We start from the raw sequence: 17,119 nt of genomic DNA, 5'->3' as shown, positions 1-17,119 counted from the left end.
TGTCTGCACACACCATATTTACCTTGCTCATACCACAACCCCCACCTGGCATCGAGACTTCTAAACTTTTCAATAAATAATGAGACATACATACATCTAAAAATAATTTTGCGTGTATATCTAGAATTGTAATTGCTTCCCAAGTCAAGCTGATATTTTAATGAGCTGAGAATATTGGGAAGTAAGCATATTTGACCCTTTGTGAGTGGGCCAGGGAGGACGACAGGACATTTTACTGCAGCCCAAACTTTGTACAACTCAAGTCTACACTGACTGCATAACATGGTGCGGGCTTTTACAACCACTTTCACTTCTAAAATGAAGGTGGCTTCAACTGACACTGCATGTTGCAGGATCCAAGGCTCTTTTGGACATCTAGGCATTACACTTGAGGGAAGGGTGAAGAGTTCAAAGGGGAAGAAGAGAGTCTCCATATTAAAGCTGAATGCAGGCATGAGATGCCTCCTGGGTGGTTCTTGGAGGTGTCCTCATTGTGGCCAGCAGCCTCTCTTCCAATGATGAAAGTGAAAGTGGCACCTCTGAATTAAAAAGTGGCACATCTCCAGTAGCCAAGTGAGTGACCCTTGATCTGCACTGAGCAGTGATCTTCCCAAATTTCTCATTACTGAGCTCAGCAGAAACAATGACAGATGGACAGCAGAAAATAGTATTGCAGCAGACACAATTAGTCTCTTATCCTGCCATTGCAGGGTACAATCTAGGTCAGGAACCCTGACCTCCACACACTCACATGCAGTCAAATACATTCATCCAAAACACTGCAAATGAGTTTCAGAACTGGCAAGCTGTAGAGTGTGCATTGCAAATACTGCATCAACGGGATTTTTTACCAGGGAATTGCCCGGATGCCAAATGTGCTAGAGGACTTCCCTCTCCTTTTAAGAGATATACAGATTGTCTGAAAGCTATTTTGGCTCAGCATTCCCACTGCAGAAGCTCTCTGGCCAATACATAGCTATTTTCCCACTACTGATGAAGGCAACAATGAATAAATAAATGAGAAGAAAAACCAGCCTACTGTAAGTAAGGGCAGGCTACTCTTTTGTGACAGTACATCTTTAGGCTTTTATAAGAGCTTCAGAGGGTGTAACAGCCAGCTAGCTCTTCATTTAGCCAGCACATTCCATTCACTAAAGCATTTAATTAGGAAAGTAATGACTTGATTGGTCCAGCATAACTTTGAACATCATCCAAGAAATTCACAGTAGTAAAAAAGGCTTAGCCAATCATTCAGTGGAAGTGTAAATAATTAGAAAGATGGAGTTCTGTTTTGTCTAACATGTAATAGTGGCTCCTAAATCAGATGTTTTTGTTCTTGAGAACACGCTGCTCACAAGAATTCTGAAAGTAGAGTTTAACCAGTGAGCCTGACTTCATGATAATCTGCATTTAGGTACCTTTGAGTTACTGACTTGAGCACTAAGATGATTTTGTTCTTTTTTATTTCCTAAGATTTATTTTGCAGTCAGAAGCCTTGGGATGCCCAGTGCAGGGTTGGATCCCAAACTGCTCCAAAGGCTGGAGAACCAGCACGTGTTTTATCTATTCATATCATATTTATATCCACATTTTCAAATGCTGAGGAAGCATAAATCTGGGTCTTCGTGTTTCTAAGAACTGTGGCCCATTGTTACGAGGAAAATGCAAACCAGGAAACAGGATCAGCTTTCTTTGAACAAGGAAATGTTGAGGCTCGTGTGTTTTCAGTGCAGAACTGTCCTTCTTGGTACCTTAATTCAGTAGATGCCTCGGAAATAATAATGGGTTCAAAAGGTTTTATGCACAAAAAAGGTGATTTTATGTACAAAAGCCAAAGACAAAATAAATGTGAACATGGTACACTATCAAGCAAATGCTTGATCCCATACAGACTGGGATCCTGAGACAGTCTGAGTCACACTGCGTTTGATTTGTGCACATCTAGTAAAGTCAGCTGAAGAGAAGCAAATAAACCAGACTTTTGGTCCTCAAAAGTGATGTATGAAGCATTAGGCTGAGAAAGCAACCTGCAGCATTTTTGTTCAGGAGCAAGCACTTATGACCCGGGCAGCCTGAATTACTGGGGAAGAAAAATAGGAGAAAAGAATGACAAAGTTTGAGGATTAAATGATCCTGAAGGAAATACAAAGACTAATCAACTTTGCAAAACTAAATTGTGAGTACCCAGAGATCAGGGACTTGGACTGCAAGGCCCTGCCAGTCTCATATGCTCAGTCCAGAATTAGTTCTTAACTCCCTGCTCCAGAGAATTGCATTACCTTTGAGTAGGGCAAATAATAGCAAACCCTCTAGATTATTATCACTGCTGCCACACCAACTGATACCGAGTTTGTGAGCTAACACAATGTTTCCACTCCTTCAGTTCAATAGCAGAGTGGGTGTATGGAAATGTCATCGTTCTGGCAATCAATCAATTTATTAAAGTCTCCGCTGAAAGGCCAAACAGATTCTGCTATGCTGAATGAATAGCAGCTCCAGCCAAGCCTGGAAATGAGATGGGAAATTGTTCCTACTGCAGGCTTAAGAAAAGCCATTTTTTCCTTTCTAAAAGGAGCTAGGGTGTGGTTTAGTTCCTTGCCTTTCTTACCAACATGTGAGTTTATATAAAAAGATGAGACTCAAGGCTTGAAGATGAGCATTTAGAAACTGTTTTCTTGGGAAAGCTGGTGATGGGGAACAGAGAGAAACATTTGCCTGAGCTGAGATACGTTGTTGAAGAAGCCTGTGGTCCTGACTGGCTATGAATGGGGTGTTGTACCTTGAGGGCAGTTTGGTGACTTTGTGGTCACTGGTGGTTGCTTGTGACATCTGCCAGTGGGATCTGTGTCAACAGCGAAGCACAATTTTTTACTGATGTGACTATTCCTAATGCTATTCAAACACACAACAAGGAGTAATTAGTTCATTGTAACTTTTTGCACTATGACAGTAGTGAAAAGCCTGTTAGGTAATAATACCCCTGTAGTCTGAGGGACTTACATGTTGTAAAAATGGTAATGATTTCTCTAGACTTAGGGAATAATACACTGGACAACAGGTGAATATAAAGATCCAGCAGTAGTTGGGGTGGGAAAGGTAACAGTGCTGGGACTGTGGCTTTCTAGATTGAACATGATTGCAACAGAGAAACCTGCACATTATTTCTGAACGCCACTGCAGTAGGTACCTATCATGCAGACATCAGCCTATAGCAGTAGAGATGCGGTATGCTAGGGCTAACACAATAAAACAAGAAATGAACCCTCTGATCCTGTTCCCACAAAGATTTTTGATCTCTTCTAAACTAAGGAGTGCCTGAACTAGCAGTCAAGTGTGAAAACAGACTTGCTGTTCCTCTCTTCTTCCTCAGTCTCTAACCCAGGTGCCATTCATACATCCTCACTACTTAGAAAGCCAACTCATAGAAACAATTATCTCTCAAATTATCTCTCAATTATTATTCTCAATTATCTCTCAAATTATTCTCAAATCTTGAGAAACTTGCGTGTTGACTCTGCTGAAAACAGCCTCTAGTAGCCCTTAAAGGAGTGTATGCATTTTGTGATGAGGCAAGAAGGATACTTTTCCACTGCAGAAGAAAATCATTAATCAAAATTGTGAACCCAAAATCTCATCATAAAATTAATGCAGATCTGTCTGAACTTTCTAACTTGAGACAACGGGAACTGGGACAGGGAAATTGAAGAGTGCATGGTTACAGTCATTCTGACATTTCACAACTTGTAAGTGGCTTAACTTTGCAAACCAATGCATTCACTCAAAGGTTTACTTTAGGCTCATCTCTTATTTTCACTTGGAATTTTAACTCCTCTTTTGGTGCTCTGACTTTCATAATTAGGGAAATAATGAGCATTATCCACTCCAGTGGGATGGTCAGGCAGGGAAACAAAATCCCAGCAAAATAGGATTCAGTGGAATATTCCATTACAGGACTGAAACATATATAAAAACCAAACAATTGCTTCCAGTTAAAATTGATGACTAACAGAAATAGAAGAACTTGCCCAGTCATATGAGTGCTATTACCGGTATCTTTTCCCTGATAAGTTAACCAGCTGATCCAAACCCAATAATTATGATTAAAACAGAGCCAATTTCCCTCATGCCTTAAAACCTGAAATCCAGGACTGGCAGGCCAAACTCCAGGTAGTGTTACTTATTTTCTGTGATAAACATTTCTGCTTAGAAAGTGTCTGATTTTCCCAGTAGGAGAGCAGAGAGTAGTTACGTTTTTGAGTCAAGCCAGGAAAACTCTGTTTTCATGACCTCATGTCTTTGAGTCAACTCCGGAGCATCGCAGCCGATAAAATTAGCAATGAAGTGGAGTTTTTCCCTAACTAACCTATGAGGTGTAATTTTTATGAAGATTCCTTTCATTAGGGTTTACCAACAGTTTGGAGTCCATCCATCTGGAGGGAAGCAGCAGGCATGTGGATCCATACATGTTTCTAAACTCCCAGAGGAAGGAGAAAAGGGCAAAGTAAGTCCTGAAAGGACTGGGAAGGTCTTGAAGCATCGCTTTCCTGGCCCAGCAACAGCATGGGCAAGGCAGCCTGACAGTAACATGAGGCTATAGTAGTCATGAGGGTGTGCAGCCATTCATGCTGTGGCTAAAGGCCCCGAAGTGCATTGCAAGATTTGGATCTACATATTGAAAATTTTTCAGGCCATGTCAGTGACTCATTTTTATCTCCTAGAGGTACAGGGAAATCCTAGGATATAATGCAAAGGAGAGGCCTCTCCTAGACACCTCCACTAAATACAGTGCACTGTACACACAGTCTAGTTCAGCCCTGTATTTACATGATGTCCATAATGTACCAAAGTACAAATGTACTAGGAAATGAAAAATTAAATACATTAAGAATGTTTTAATTGTATGCATCTAATGAAGACGCGGAGTGGCTAATACTCTCTGTGCATGGTAATTTCCTGTGTGTATATTTCCCTCCTGTTTTGACTTAGAAGCTGGAAGAGGCTTTTCTCTTTTTTTTTTCTTGATGATACTTTTGGATATTTTTAATGATCAGAAGCTCTGTAGTCCACAGGTGAATAAACCACCCTGGCTTCCCCAGAGGACAATGGGTAACTACAGCTGTGTCTCACTAGTGTCAAATAATGTGTTTGGCTGTGCAGAAGTCAAAAGAAAGCCAGGATAGATGAGGCAAATGGCTAGGCAGGTTATTACCAATTTATCAAAATATTGGTAGACTCCGGCTAAACAGCTAAGTCCATTAAAGTGTTTGGTTCCCAGCTGACCATCTTGGCATTTTCTGATTTGTTGAAATGAAATCATCTGCAAGGTGTTTGTCAGATTAAAGCTGCTCTCCTGGCTCTGCTGCCCAAGCCTCAGAAGGCTCTTAAGCTTTGGCAGCTTGCTAGAGAGGCACAATGAGCAGGCAGCAATACAATGCTGACCTCACTACTTTTCTCTCCATCAGAGTTCCTGTCCACTGCTAGGGTTTGGGGTGCCCTCCAAGGACAACCTGGGGCTGCTCTTTGACTTCTCAAAGGGAATTTCTTTCCAAGCAGCAGTGGGCATGCTTTGTGTGTGGCTATTACTCCCTACTGCCTTGCAACCAACAGACAAAAAAGATGGTGAGAGCAAGGCTACCTGAGCTGTGTACCAGTCTCCAGGGAAGCAGGGAGACAGAGTGTTCTGGGACAAAGCCACCAGTGGGTTTATACCATACAGGAGCACTCTATCAGGCACTACAAGTGAGTCTTTGTGTATGTTCCCTTATGAGTTTCTGACACCAGAGTCTGTATTTTGCCCATGGTGACTATCTGTGTCACAGTGTGGACATCCAGGCCACACTGGATATCACTAATGCTGCATTATCAGAAGAAAGAAGCTTAGAAGGAAGGAGAGTGAATCCATTCAAACCAAATCCCCATGTTTCATAGCGCTGCTCGTATCTGTCTCTCTCCGAAGACAGAGGGTTCACCCCTCTTTATCACCATCTCCTTCTCTGCACTAGGCTTATTCTGCATCTTACACCAGTCTCAGAGCCCCAGCGAGTACTGTTGGCCAACTGTTTTCTCTGTGAATCACAAATGCTAGATTTGCGGATCTGTAGCAAGAGCAGATTAGTGGCAGACATATTCCTTTGCAATGGTTCACAGTAAGCCATTCCTCCTCAAATTCACCTGGGTCCCTCCAATGCTTTTTTGTCTTCTAAATTGCAGGTAAGTAAAAGGGAAGTTAGGTTTCAATGATTAAAATGATTTACTTACCGTACGTAACAGCTGGAGCATCTCCACGTATCTGGAGAAAGAGACAAACTTTTATTAATTGCCATCAAACCAGTGTTGAAGGGTGGATTGCATAGCTTCAGGTTTAGGAGAGCAACAGATAGGTTGTGACAATGAACTCACACTTTTTCTGAAGACATCAGCTCCTGGGCAATAAGGTAAGCTCTGGACTGGCCTTCTTTCTGTCAACAGCAAAAAACAGAGACAATTAAGAGATGTCTCATTCCAAGAAGTAAAGCAGTGTTAGAGAGCACTTTGATCTGACATATTCCTTCAGTAAAAATAGTGACCAGGCTTTTATTCTTTGTTGTTCAGTGTCTGGCATCATGGAGTCCTTTCCATGACAGGGTGTTTCTGCAATTCAAATAGTAGTAATATAGTGCAATATAATAGCTGCTAAGGCAGATGTCAAGTTTAAAAAACATGTTCTTATTGAAGAAGGAGAGATATTTTCTGTTTGATTTTCACAGGTCCAATATTTGTCAAAGAAGCAAAAAGTGCTTAGCTTTGAATAGACTAGCTTCATGGCTGTTGAGGTTCATACCATGTATTTAGTACTCTTAATTGCATGGAAAAGGCAGTTCTTTATGAAAATGGTCATATTCCAAACTGTTCTGACTGCTGTGAGACCTGTGAAAGCAAATGGGGCAGAGGGCTTTATTGCATGCTAAACAAACTGTCTAAGCTAAATGGCCATAAATATCTCCAGAAAGCAAACAGTTCAGTACTCCAGCAGACACCATTGTTTGAAATCTCAGTGGCATCTACTTAACTGGTAGGCATCTCGGAAGACACGATAAATTGTGAAAGAAGCAAAGTGTATGGCTCTGAGGTGCAGGTGGCTAATTGAGGTATTTTGCTCCTATTTCATGACTCATCCTTATGGCAAGAAATGACCAACGCATGGAAATATTTGCTGAAACAAATCTGCTGGGGAAAATTCGACTTATTTAGCAGTGGTGGAGTAGGGAACTAAAACAATAGTTTAGCAGTAGTAAAGAAAAGCAGCCCTCAATGACCTAAAGTGGACTCAAGGGAGATGAGTTCAGCAGCAAGACTTTGCGACATTGTTTGCCAGACCGGGTATGCAGATCTGCTTCTGAAAGCCTACTCAGGGGAGACTGGAACTTGCTGAGATATGATGCAGTCCCTTGGTATAAGTCAGCTGGGAAGTTTGTAGCCATATTTCCTCCACAAGTTCTGCATGAGGGGGCTGCTAGGGATCAGGGAACATGTGGCTTAATTGGGACCCCTCATAAAAAGTATCGATAGGACCCCAAACCCAAATTCAGCTTCCCACAAGTGCTGACTTCCCAAATCACACTTGATAGATCAGATACACAACCAGGATTTACATATTAGATCTAAGCATTAAAAAATGTCTAAGCCAGTTCAAGCTAAACGCATTATAGACTTTTTGCTCTCTGTCCCTCCTCCTTAGCATTCCCTTGGGATGCAGGTGTTCTGGCACACGGCAGAAGTATCTGAGTTGCTCAAAGTCCTATTCCATCATCATGGTGAACCATCGGTCACCTTTTGTCTCCATAGAGGGATCAACTTCTGGATTTCAGGATTTTCTTCCCCTCTCAAAGTTTTTGGCTCATTCTCTCTGCAGTAAGCTGCAAACCGTATAGGAAAGAATTAAACATTCCCTGAAGTGCTGGAAGCTGAAATTCAGTCATGTGGATACTTGGAGTGTAAAAAACCCAGTAACATAATCATGTTCATGTTCATGAAACATAATCAAAGCAATTTCACTGCCCAACACCTGTAAATTAAAAGATGAATATGTGATGGAACAGAAGTTGCATTTTTAAGATTCTTCCAGTTTTAATAACTTCAGGTATTCATCACAAAAGCAAGGAATTCAAGCACCAACAAGTGAATTTACCACTGCCTATTTGAGAGGAACCAAGGGCCAGTCAAAGCATGTTCCAAATAGATGTCAGTGTTGACTGCACATATAAGCAAAGGAAAAGCTTCTGTTTCCATGAGGAGACAAAAGATCCCGTGCTGCTCTGAGTGTTCACCCTGGAGTTGATGGACCCCAAGGAGGATTATGATCCAATCAGTAGTGAATATGAGTGAAAAAGTCCTTGAACCCTGATGATGATGGGTGAAATGAATGAAGCTTCATGTGTAGAAAATAAACAGTGACACAATGACTTGCTTTCATCTTTAGTTTATTTCTGTGTACTTTTACTGGGAGGCAGCTAATGATTGCAAGAGCCAAAGGAAATACAGAGTGTGATCTATTAATCAGTCGCAGATGTATAATCCATATCTCCTTTAGCACCAGGAGTCTGAGGATATGTCCGCTAGTGCTTTGTGCCTTTTAGCTGACCGATGCCAAACAGCATGCTCTGAATCACTTACTTTTGGAGAACTACACTACACTGCAGTTTAACAGAGTGCACTAGAAAGATCTGACATTTTTTCATTAGTTTCACTTTCCTGCTGGGAGCAAATATTTGATTGCCCCTTTCCCCTGGTTCCACTTTGTAAACACCTCTTGAAGGTGATGATGTGTCTCTCCTGATTGTCTCAGCTGCTGGAGGAACACACTAGAGGCATGGAGTTTTCTGTTCTCTCTCATTTTCTCTACATAGGCATAGCAGAGCATATGAAAGGGGGTATGTTTCTTTCTGGATCACTTGGCCCGGTGCTGGCTGACCAACACATCCTCTGTGGACAAGCCGGGCTCCACAGTGCCAAGAAGCAGAGTGCGTTTCCCCAGCAGGCCAGGTCCATATTCCCTTTGCATACACACATTGTCGCATTCTGTAATTCCTCATATGATTAATATGTCTTACCGAAGAGACAAAGCACTGGGACCCCAGGGTCACGTGGCCTGTCTAGGGCGAGTTTGAGACAGTGTCTCTAAGTGTTGCCTGTCTTGTATTACTTAATTGCTGTTTGTTTAACCAGGAAATGAACTCTGAGATTGACGACAGTGTCTAGAGACAGACTTCTGGGAATAGGGGATGGAGGGGGTGCAGGTCCCTCAACCATCAAGTTTCTGAAACAAAGTCCAATTGGTTATTATAACATGGCCAAGCTGCCACCTTTTTAGTAATCTTTACTCTCTGCAGCCCGTCCTATGCTCAGCCCTGTGGTATGGTTCCTTCCCAGTTCCCAGTTTAGAAGCTGCACTCGAAGCCTCACTGCATGCCTGTGCTTAGCAGATGGAGGCTATGTAGCCATGTGGGGACCCATGGCTTTCTGCTTCACTGAGTCTTCTTGTCTTATAGCCTCATCCCCCCCTCCTCCCCAAAAACAAATGCTTGATACAATGCTTGTATTATACAATATAAAATTGCAATATATAACTGAAATATCTCCCTGTTCTCTCCACTCTGAAAAACACGCTGGTGCCAGGAAGGTCGCAAACACGAAAGCATTTTAACCAGGTCAGGAGCTTGTGCAGTTGCTACAGCTCAGCTGATCAGCAGAACTTGCAAAGCAAAGGTGATACTGTGCAATCATCTCTCTATTGGCTAACACACTAAGCCTTACAGCCCTCTTCCAAATGGATACCAAGTTTACTGATGGAAAACCAAGATCTAGAGATTTGTGACTTGGTCAGTTTCTCCTACAACAGCAGGTGTTTCCCAATGTGTAATGAAGCACATCACCACCAGAAGGCTTTTTTAAGAACAATAAAGACCTAAAAGCCTGCATCCCTTTACAGAGCACATGTGTGAGGACAGCTGTAGTTAAGTACTAGTCTTAGGTAGTTCAAAATGAGAAACTTTAGGTTTCATGTCCCTTTTGTGCCTTCTGATAGAATAAACATTTGGGCTGAGAAGGGGCAAGTAGTGAACAGTGGAGAAAGGTGGCTAATGGCCCATGCTGAGTGTGCTAATGTGGTACTTGACTGCTGCAGAATTCCCTCTCTGTGGTAGTGGTCCCATTAATGTAGGGATGATGTCTCCATACGGAGTCGTATATATGCTCTGGCTTTGTTCTGAGCAATGCCAAGGGATCTGACTTGGGCCCTAACAGGCCATGCTTTTATTAGATGGTACTTTGGTGACAGTGCCAGTCACTCCCCTTGGAGCCCAGCGCCAGCTCTCAGTTGTACCGACCCAGCTGTTTGCAGGACCTTGATCAGAACCAGATCTGGTCTCCTGATCCAGCTTAAAAAATTGTGGGGTTGGGGGCAAATCTGTTTCCATGGGGCTGAAAGGGGGTTGTATGGCCTGAGAGCAACACAAGTAGATCACAGAACAGTTCACTAAAACTGAAGCATTAGTACTGTGCAAGCCACTTACCTGGAGTACTCGGGGAGTAACCCCTTGCATTTCATAGGCAGTGTGACTGGTCAAGACATAGAAGCCGTAGCTCCATTCCTCTGTGTGCCACTGGTTTGCCATGCTGACATGGACAAACTCTTCATGCATTTTCCTATGTGCATGTCTTATTTCACAGACTTCTCAGGGTAGGTGCATTGTAGCTGGATGGTACCCAGCACAAGAGCACTACTGTCACAATCAGAGGCTGACAGCAGTTTGCAAGCTTCAGCCTCTGAGCTGAGTGACTTCATAATGCCCCTTTTGTAATTATTATGAACTATGTAGCAGTTCACAGTGATGTCACAGTGGTGTCAGCATGAAACTGAGGCATTACAGGAACAAGTGACTTTTTCAGGCTGGCTCCGTGAATCAGTGAGGGAGAAGTAAAAGTGGTCCATGTCTCCTGTTTCCCAGGCCCCTTCCCTGAAGAGCTAGATTGCAGCTCTCCTAGGGAATCTGTGTAATATAAATCAAGAGCTGTCCTTTGAAAGACGTCTGAATTAGGTGCTTCCTCAACACACACAAATCTGTCATTCCCAACTCCATGTTACGGTTTTGTGTGTCTGTGTGTGTGTGTGCGTGCGTGTGTGAAGGTTAAACGTTTGCAAAACAGAATGATTAATGGAGTCTGGAAACCAAGTACACCCAGTGGAAATGGATAAGGAGCAGCAAAGGCAGTTTTATGTCCTGCTGCCATGAGACAGTAGATGCCCTGCTTGTTGTGAGACCTTTGTGGCTTAGTGTTTACTGTTTGTGTGGAGCACAGGTCCCCTCCATCTGCCATACTGGGTTGCTTTCCCCCCTTTTCGTCCATTGCGTTTTATTTTGATACCTGGGAGAAGGGTGGAACATCTTACCTCCAGTGCTGCTTTGTCACAAGTACAACATTAAGGATTGTTTCTGTATGAAAAGTTCCCCTTCTTGCTCCACCCCCAGCCCACCACCATGTGATGGTAATGAGCACCCCTCCAGTCTGGCTAGGATTAGATATATTAAACTTAAAATCCTAAATGACTAGCCAGAAAGCTTTGTGTTTTCGTTGGCATAAAATCCAGCCACATCTGGCCTGAGTTCCCTCTCTTTTATACCATTTTGCTCTGGTTCCATGCTATTCACCTTGCTACAGACTTCCACATTTTGCCACCAGGGTAAGATCACGTCTCTCATATGCTGGCTGTATACAGTTCCTTGTAACATATTGCTGGTTTTAGACTAAATTCGACAGTATTTGCATACAGATGTGTTTGCTTTTAGATTTCCCATACAGTTAACTGGCAGGCAGATCTGTGTTCTGGATGAAAGAAATGTCTTTATGTTCCAGCTATGGCTTTATTATGTGTCCTAGGAAATGTATTAATTTATTTCCTGAGTGCTTCATAGGCTATAGTTCTTACAGGTATTCACCCAGATTAATCACATTCTTCTCTTATTATGCTTCTGAGATTCCCTTCAGTTCTTTAGATCAAACTCCCTCCTGTGTTTATGGACAGGTTTCAGAGAGTGTTTTTCATTGTTCCTTTGCCTAGTGGCTTACCGTAGGGTTTACTGTATGTCATTCCTAACTAGAACAGAGTTCTTAAAATAGCCAATGTTGCTACAATATATTCCTACCACCTTGTTTACCCACCCACTGCTTTCTCTTTCCAAAAGCACCCTGAAAAGGAAAACTTAACCTCTTATCACTGTGGTGCAAATTGTGCAATTGATCACGGTCTAAATGCCTTCCATTGACTATTGGGGTTATTTTTCAACCTGTTGCTTTGTTTGATCAGCATACCTTTAGCATGTGACACAGCCTGGATCAAGCAGCATGATGGAAATAGTTCTTGCAGCCCAGTCCAAGGCAACACATTTTATAGCGTTGTTACAGGACCGTCTGCATACCAGCATATGTTGGTTTTAGTCCATTTCAAACCATGGAGCTGAGCTTCTCAAAAGTAAGCTTTCAAGATTATATTGTCTCTATTTTTGATCTTCTTTTTAAAACTGTAAATTCTGAGACTGCTACAAAAACTAAGTTCTGCTGAAGGGAACTCAGTTTGAAGTTGGTGTCTTGTCAAATCTGAACTATTAATATTAAGCTTATATCCCCTTTAATTCCTTTAATGCTTGTTAGCTGGGTGGGTCCAAGATGGATTTATCTGGTTTTAGCAGTAAAAAACAACCACGAAGTTCAGGTTTTAATCTAGCTCAGTGATGAGAGGAAAAATCCGGGGTTCTACATCCTGGACTTTGAGCGTTTGTCTATTGAGTGAAAGTTCAGATGTAGGAGATAAAACCCTTATTTTATTTGAGAAGTTTCTTGTTCCTAACAGGAATCCCTTATTCCTTTTTTTTTTTTTTCTGTAGGCAGCTCAGATGCTATCATATAACCTTGAGAGCCCAATACCGAAAAGCCATGTGTCACCTTCTGATAAATTGGGAGGGATTTAATTAAATGAACATACATAAAAGACACATGAATGAGAGATGGCCCAGGAGCTCTTCTAAATTAGCTTAGCAGGAGGAAAAAAAAGAGTGAATCTCCATCAGTAGTCTGAAAGTGAAATAGTGTAAGTGAAGGGCATCGCTTTTTATAATATAACCAAGTAGAATCAAAAAGGTTAAGAAAACGTACAGCATTCCCTGCCTCTGAGTTCTCTAGGTTATTATCATAGGCAAGTGGACTGAACAGAAGGAAATATAGTGCTTATTTAACCAGAAAGAATGAAATTTCACTATTGGTCTCATACAGAAGAATCAAAACCACCAGGTGACTTCTGATGACAAATGCTCAGCTTCTCAGGGTCTGAGGTAGTCCCAGAGGAATAAAGGCAAAAATTCACAACCAATCTCCTGTTTTACATTTTTATACCTGCCCCATTCCAAACAGGTTTTTAGTAATAAAAATTCCTATAATACAACAGAGGTGAAAACCCCTCTTTGTTTGCTCTTTAAAATAAAACGGATAGTGTAAAAAATACCTCAAGATATGTTATTTGCTGTGATTCAAATTGTTTACAGAACAGGGGTTCCAGCAGGCCCTAAAAATTTCTCCAAACTTGTGTGAATCTGGTCCCCGGGAGAACAGGGGTTCAAAGGAGACGAGCTGTTGAAACAATACCAGGAAATGTGTGTACATAGCTAATTTTTTAAATTATATTTATTTACAAAAATGAGCCTTAAACAGAAACATCAGAGGAAAAAAATCTGCTGCAAACTGGAAGTCTTGCGATTCTCCAGCAAGCAGGCTAGGAGAAAGCACATGAGAAAAACCAAAGCATGCTGCTTTTGTTTTGGTACAGGAATTCATTTATGACAGTGAAAGGCAGCAGGCAGAATCCAGCTCAATGCAAATGAAAATCATATATCTGAACACAGGGAGATTTTATCATCTAGGCTGTTTCATGCCTTTATTTTAACAAAGTTTCCCTGAGGACAAGAAAAGCAGAAATCAAACCAACAAACCCCAGAGGTTTCTTTTTTTGTGTGTGTGATGTGGTTTTTAAAATTCAAATTCAGCTCTTAGTAGGCCAGCCCCAAACAGTTGTTTTAATAAGATTAGCTCATTTCAAAATCCATGGTACTATTTTTGGCATCCAGACCAACACGTCTCTGCCCGTTCTTCCCAAGTGACAGTGCTTCTGAACTCTTTCATGTTGTACAGCCACTCTGTGTTGTCCTGAGGATTTTGCTCCAAGGGATGCATCACCTCATCAGGGAGCTGAACAAGTTCTTTGCGCTTTGTCATTATAGAGACAGATTTTGATGGGGCAGCTAATGTTCCCTTGGCACCCAGAAGATTTGTGTGAGATGACAATAAAAGGAGGCAGGAGCAGTAGGGTAGGAAAAGCAGTTCTCTGTTAGTCCTCTGTAAAGACACCAGTGCTTTCTGAGACAAGAGCTGTGGACAGATGGAATTTATCCCATTCACTCTTAATTACAGTGAACTGGAAGCCCTTGTCTCTGACAGAGAATATGCAACATGGGCTGCATGGGACCTTGGAAGATTACCGTATCACTATTATTCTGTGGCTGGCATGGGCAAAAGACAACAGCTAAATATATTGCATCCTTCATGTCAGAACCCTGCACTGACTGTTTTCCCTAGGAAACTGGGACTTCCCTGGCCAGCTTTTAATTATTGCTTCACACAGCCTGCAGCAGTGATGCTGAGGCTGTTACAGAGTGGCAATAGAGTCCTGATGCTAGGTGGCCCCTGACTGCCCAGATCAGTTGTCACCTTTAACAGGTTGGGTCCTGGGGACAGCTGGGACAACTAGGGTTTGATAGGGTGGTTCCCAGAACCCCCCTAGTCTGTCCAAAGTGATACTTGCTCTAGTGAGGCTACAAGAATAAAGACATTCAAAGGTGAATCAGTGCCACTTCTCATCTCTAGATCTTTTCTTGGTCCCACATACAAGCACAGCCCCCTGACTTGGCTTACTAAGCAAATGGCTTATCCAGGGATGAAATTACTGCTGGTCCAACCTCTTCTTAGAGTCTGTAGCTAGAGCCCAGTAGATTGCAGAGTGGCTAATCTTTCTACAGCCCGAATTATCACAGGCAGATCAGATTATGTCTACTTTCCTGGACTGCTTCTTGGCAGGGTAAATAGCCACGTGCACTAATTCATCAGCCAGCTTGGAAACATGGCCTGTACTCAGATGGAGCTGTTTTAAGACAGCTCCCCAGTAGCTTGTGGAAATCTGATCCTGTGATCCTTGCTGACAATTAGCTTGGGAAGAAAAGGCCGACCAAACAACCAGACCTGTTTTGATGTTCTCTATCAGGCATGTGCAGACATATAGTTTGTGTTCGCCTGAAGAGTGGGAGGGATACCTCCAGTTAGACTCTGAAGCACATGCTTGTTCTCTGAGAGCTGCCTTCTTCTGTTACAACTACACAGTGTGGTTACACCAGCACAACAGAACAATTAAAAAGCATGAGATGTAACAAGGGAGACATTTAGAAAACCATCATTTTGTAGTGTCCTGAGTAAAACCATACAAAAATATCAACAAAGTTGTTGTAGCCTTGGCAATTTGCTGCCAAGTGCACAGTGATTGCATGGATTTCCCATGTGAACTCATGTCACAATTTTGTCACTTCTCCACTAGTATCACAACTAAGAGATGCTGAGAAACCTGACCAGCTTAGATAACACACTAGTGTACGCTCTATAAATGCTAGTGGTTTGTCAGCTAACTAACAGAACTGAAGAGAAAAATATTTTTGATTTAGCAGGGAATATCAGGAATTTAAAGGCTTTTCCTTCTCCAAAACAGTGTGAAAACAAACAACTGAAAAATTGTCATGAATCTCAGACGAAAAAAGGTCAGGTTTTTCGCAACTGTTTCATTTGTTTCATGTCAGCAAGGAGATCAAACCACAGTCTTTTCCACTGGTACCAGAGGCAGATCAAGCAACCTGCAGGGTAGACCTAAGAGTGATACAGCATACAGGGAAATCAAAGGAAGCTATTCTCCCTCAGAGGGTAGAGCAACAGCAATTTCATTTGCCCTTCACTGTCATTCCGTTTGCAGTTTCTTTTTCTGTTTTTCAAGAATTGGTGTCCTGGAAAGGCGAGAATCCTGTTCCCCTCTCTCTACACCTGTCCCTAAACAAAGCTTCTCATTCTGGAAATGCCTGCAGACATATGGTCTTCCTAGAGTCAATATACTTATGCTTCTCCTTGACAGAGTTGACCATTACTCAGCCATCATTTGGTTTTGGAGGGGCATCTGCACAGACTTTTGCAGGCTCTGACACATGCCCATGACCAGACACAAGCCATCCACAATTAGGAAGCCACATAGCTGTGCTGACAATGAGAGACCAGGCCAAAATGAATGACAGAAAGAGGTGTAGGAAATCAGGATTTGCTATGCAGCCTTAGTTTCTGTGGCTCAGATTGGAAGACTTCAGAAGAACGTACCCATTTGTTGCATGCATATCAAATAGGCTATGCAGTGGGTACTTGTACTCAGAGACGTAGCCTAGATTGTTAGGCTCGTATTCGGTTTTAAGAATGCACACGCACACAAAAAAAATTTGTGAAAAACAAAGATAATTTTGTGCTTAAAACTGCCAAATGCCATTTCTTTAACAACTGCACTGTTAGTCATCTTACTGGAGATTAAAACAGCCTTGTATGGTCTTAAGCTGGGGTCACATTTCCATAGTCTTCTCCGTAATTTGTTTAAGAGCTGTTTTGTTCATCAAAAGATAGTAAGATAAACCCTAACATGAGTATGTTTTCCCATGATGAGAGAATTTTGAGATGGCAGAGATCTATTATATAATTTACCCCATCTCCCAGCCAATACAGAACTCGTTCCAATAATGTATTTGTCATGGGTTTTTTTCAATGTGGTTTTAAAATTCTCAAGACTGCAGCTAAATCCTTCTTCTGAGTGAGACATTTTTCCCTGATATTCAAGTCAGGCCTTTCCTGCTGGTTATGTTACCTCCACTGTCCATCTTAGGACTGCAGTTCTTTGGCTTTGCCACATGCTACAGGGGTAAGTTGTTGCTAGCGCACTGGAGGAGTAAAGGACTGATGGCTT

At 42.1% G+C, this 17,119-nt stretch overlaps 1 protein-coding gene across 2 annotated transcripts in view; it reads right to left on the bottom strand.

Annotated features, from left to right (window-relative positions):
- FGD5 (FYVE, RhoGEF and PH domain containing 5) overlaps window positions 1-17,119 on the bottom strand; it is a 111,810-nt gene that overhangs the window by 51,508 nt on the left and 43,183 nt on the right. For both annotated transcript variants that reach the window (XM_075432805.1, XM_075432806.1), the window contains exons 4-5: window positions 6,400-6,458; window positions 6,259-6,289 (exon numbers count right to left, since the gene is read on the bottom strand). In XM_075432805.1, the coding sequence (XP_075288920.1) occupies window positions 6,259-6,289; window positions 6,400-6,458 (90 nt within the window). The remainder of the gene's footprint in view (window positions 1-6,258; window positions 6,290-6,399; window positions 6,459-17,119) is intronic.

Source organism: Opisthocomus hoazin, chromosome 11, assembly GCF_030867145.1.
Source record: "Opisthocomus hoazin isolate bOpiHoa1 chromosome 11, bOpiHoa1.hap1, whole genome shotgun sequence".
Lineage (NCBI taxonomy): Eukaryota > Metazoa > Chordata > Aves > Opisthocomiformes > Opisthocomidae > Opisthocomus > Opisthocomus hoazin.
The sequence above is the reverse complement of the archived record's forward strand: the minus strand, read 5'-3'. Positions and strand labels throughout refer to the sequence as shown.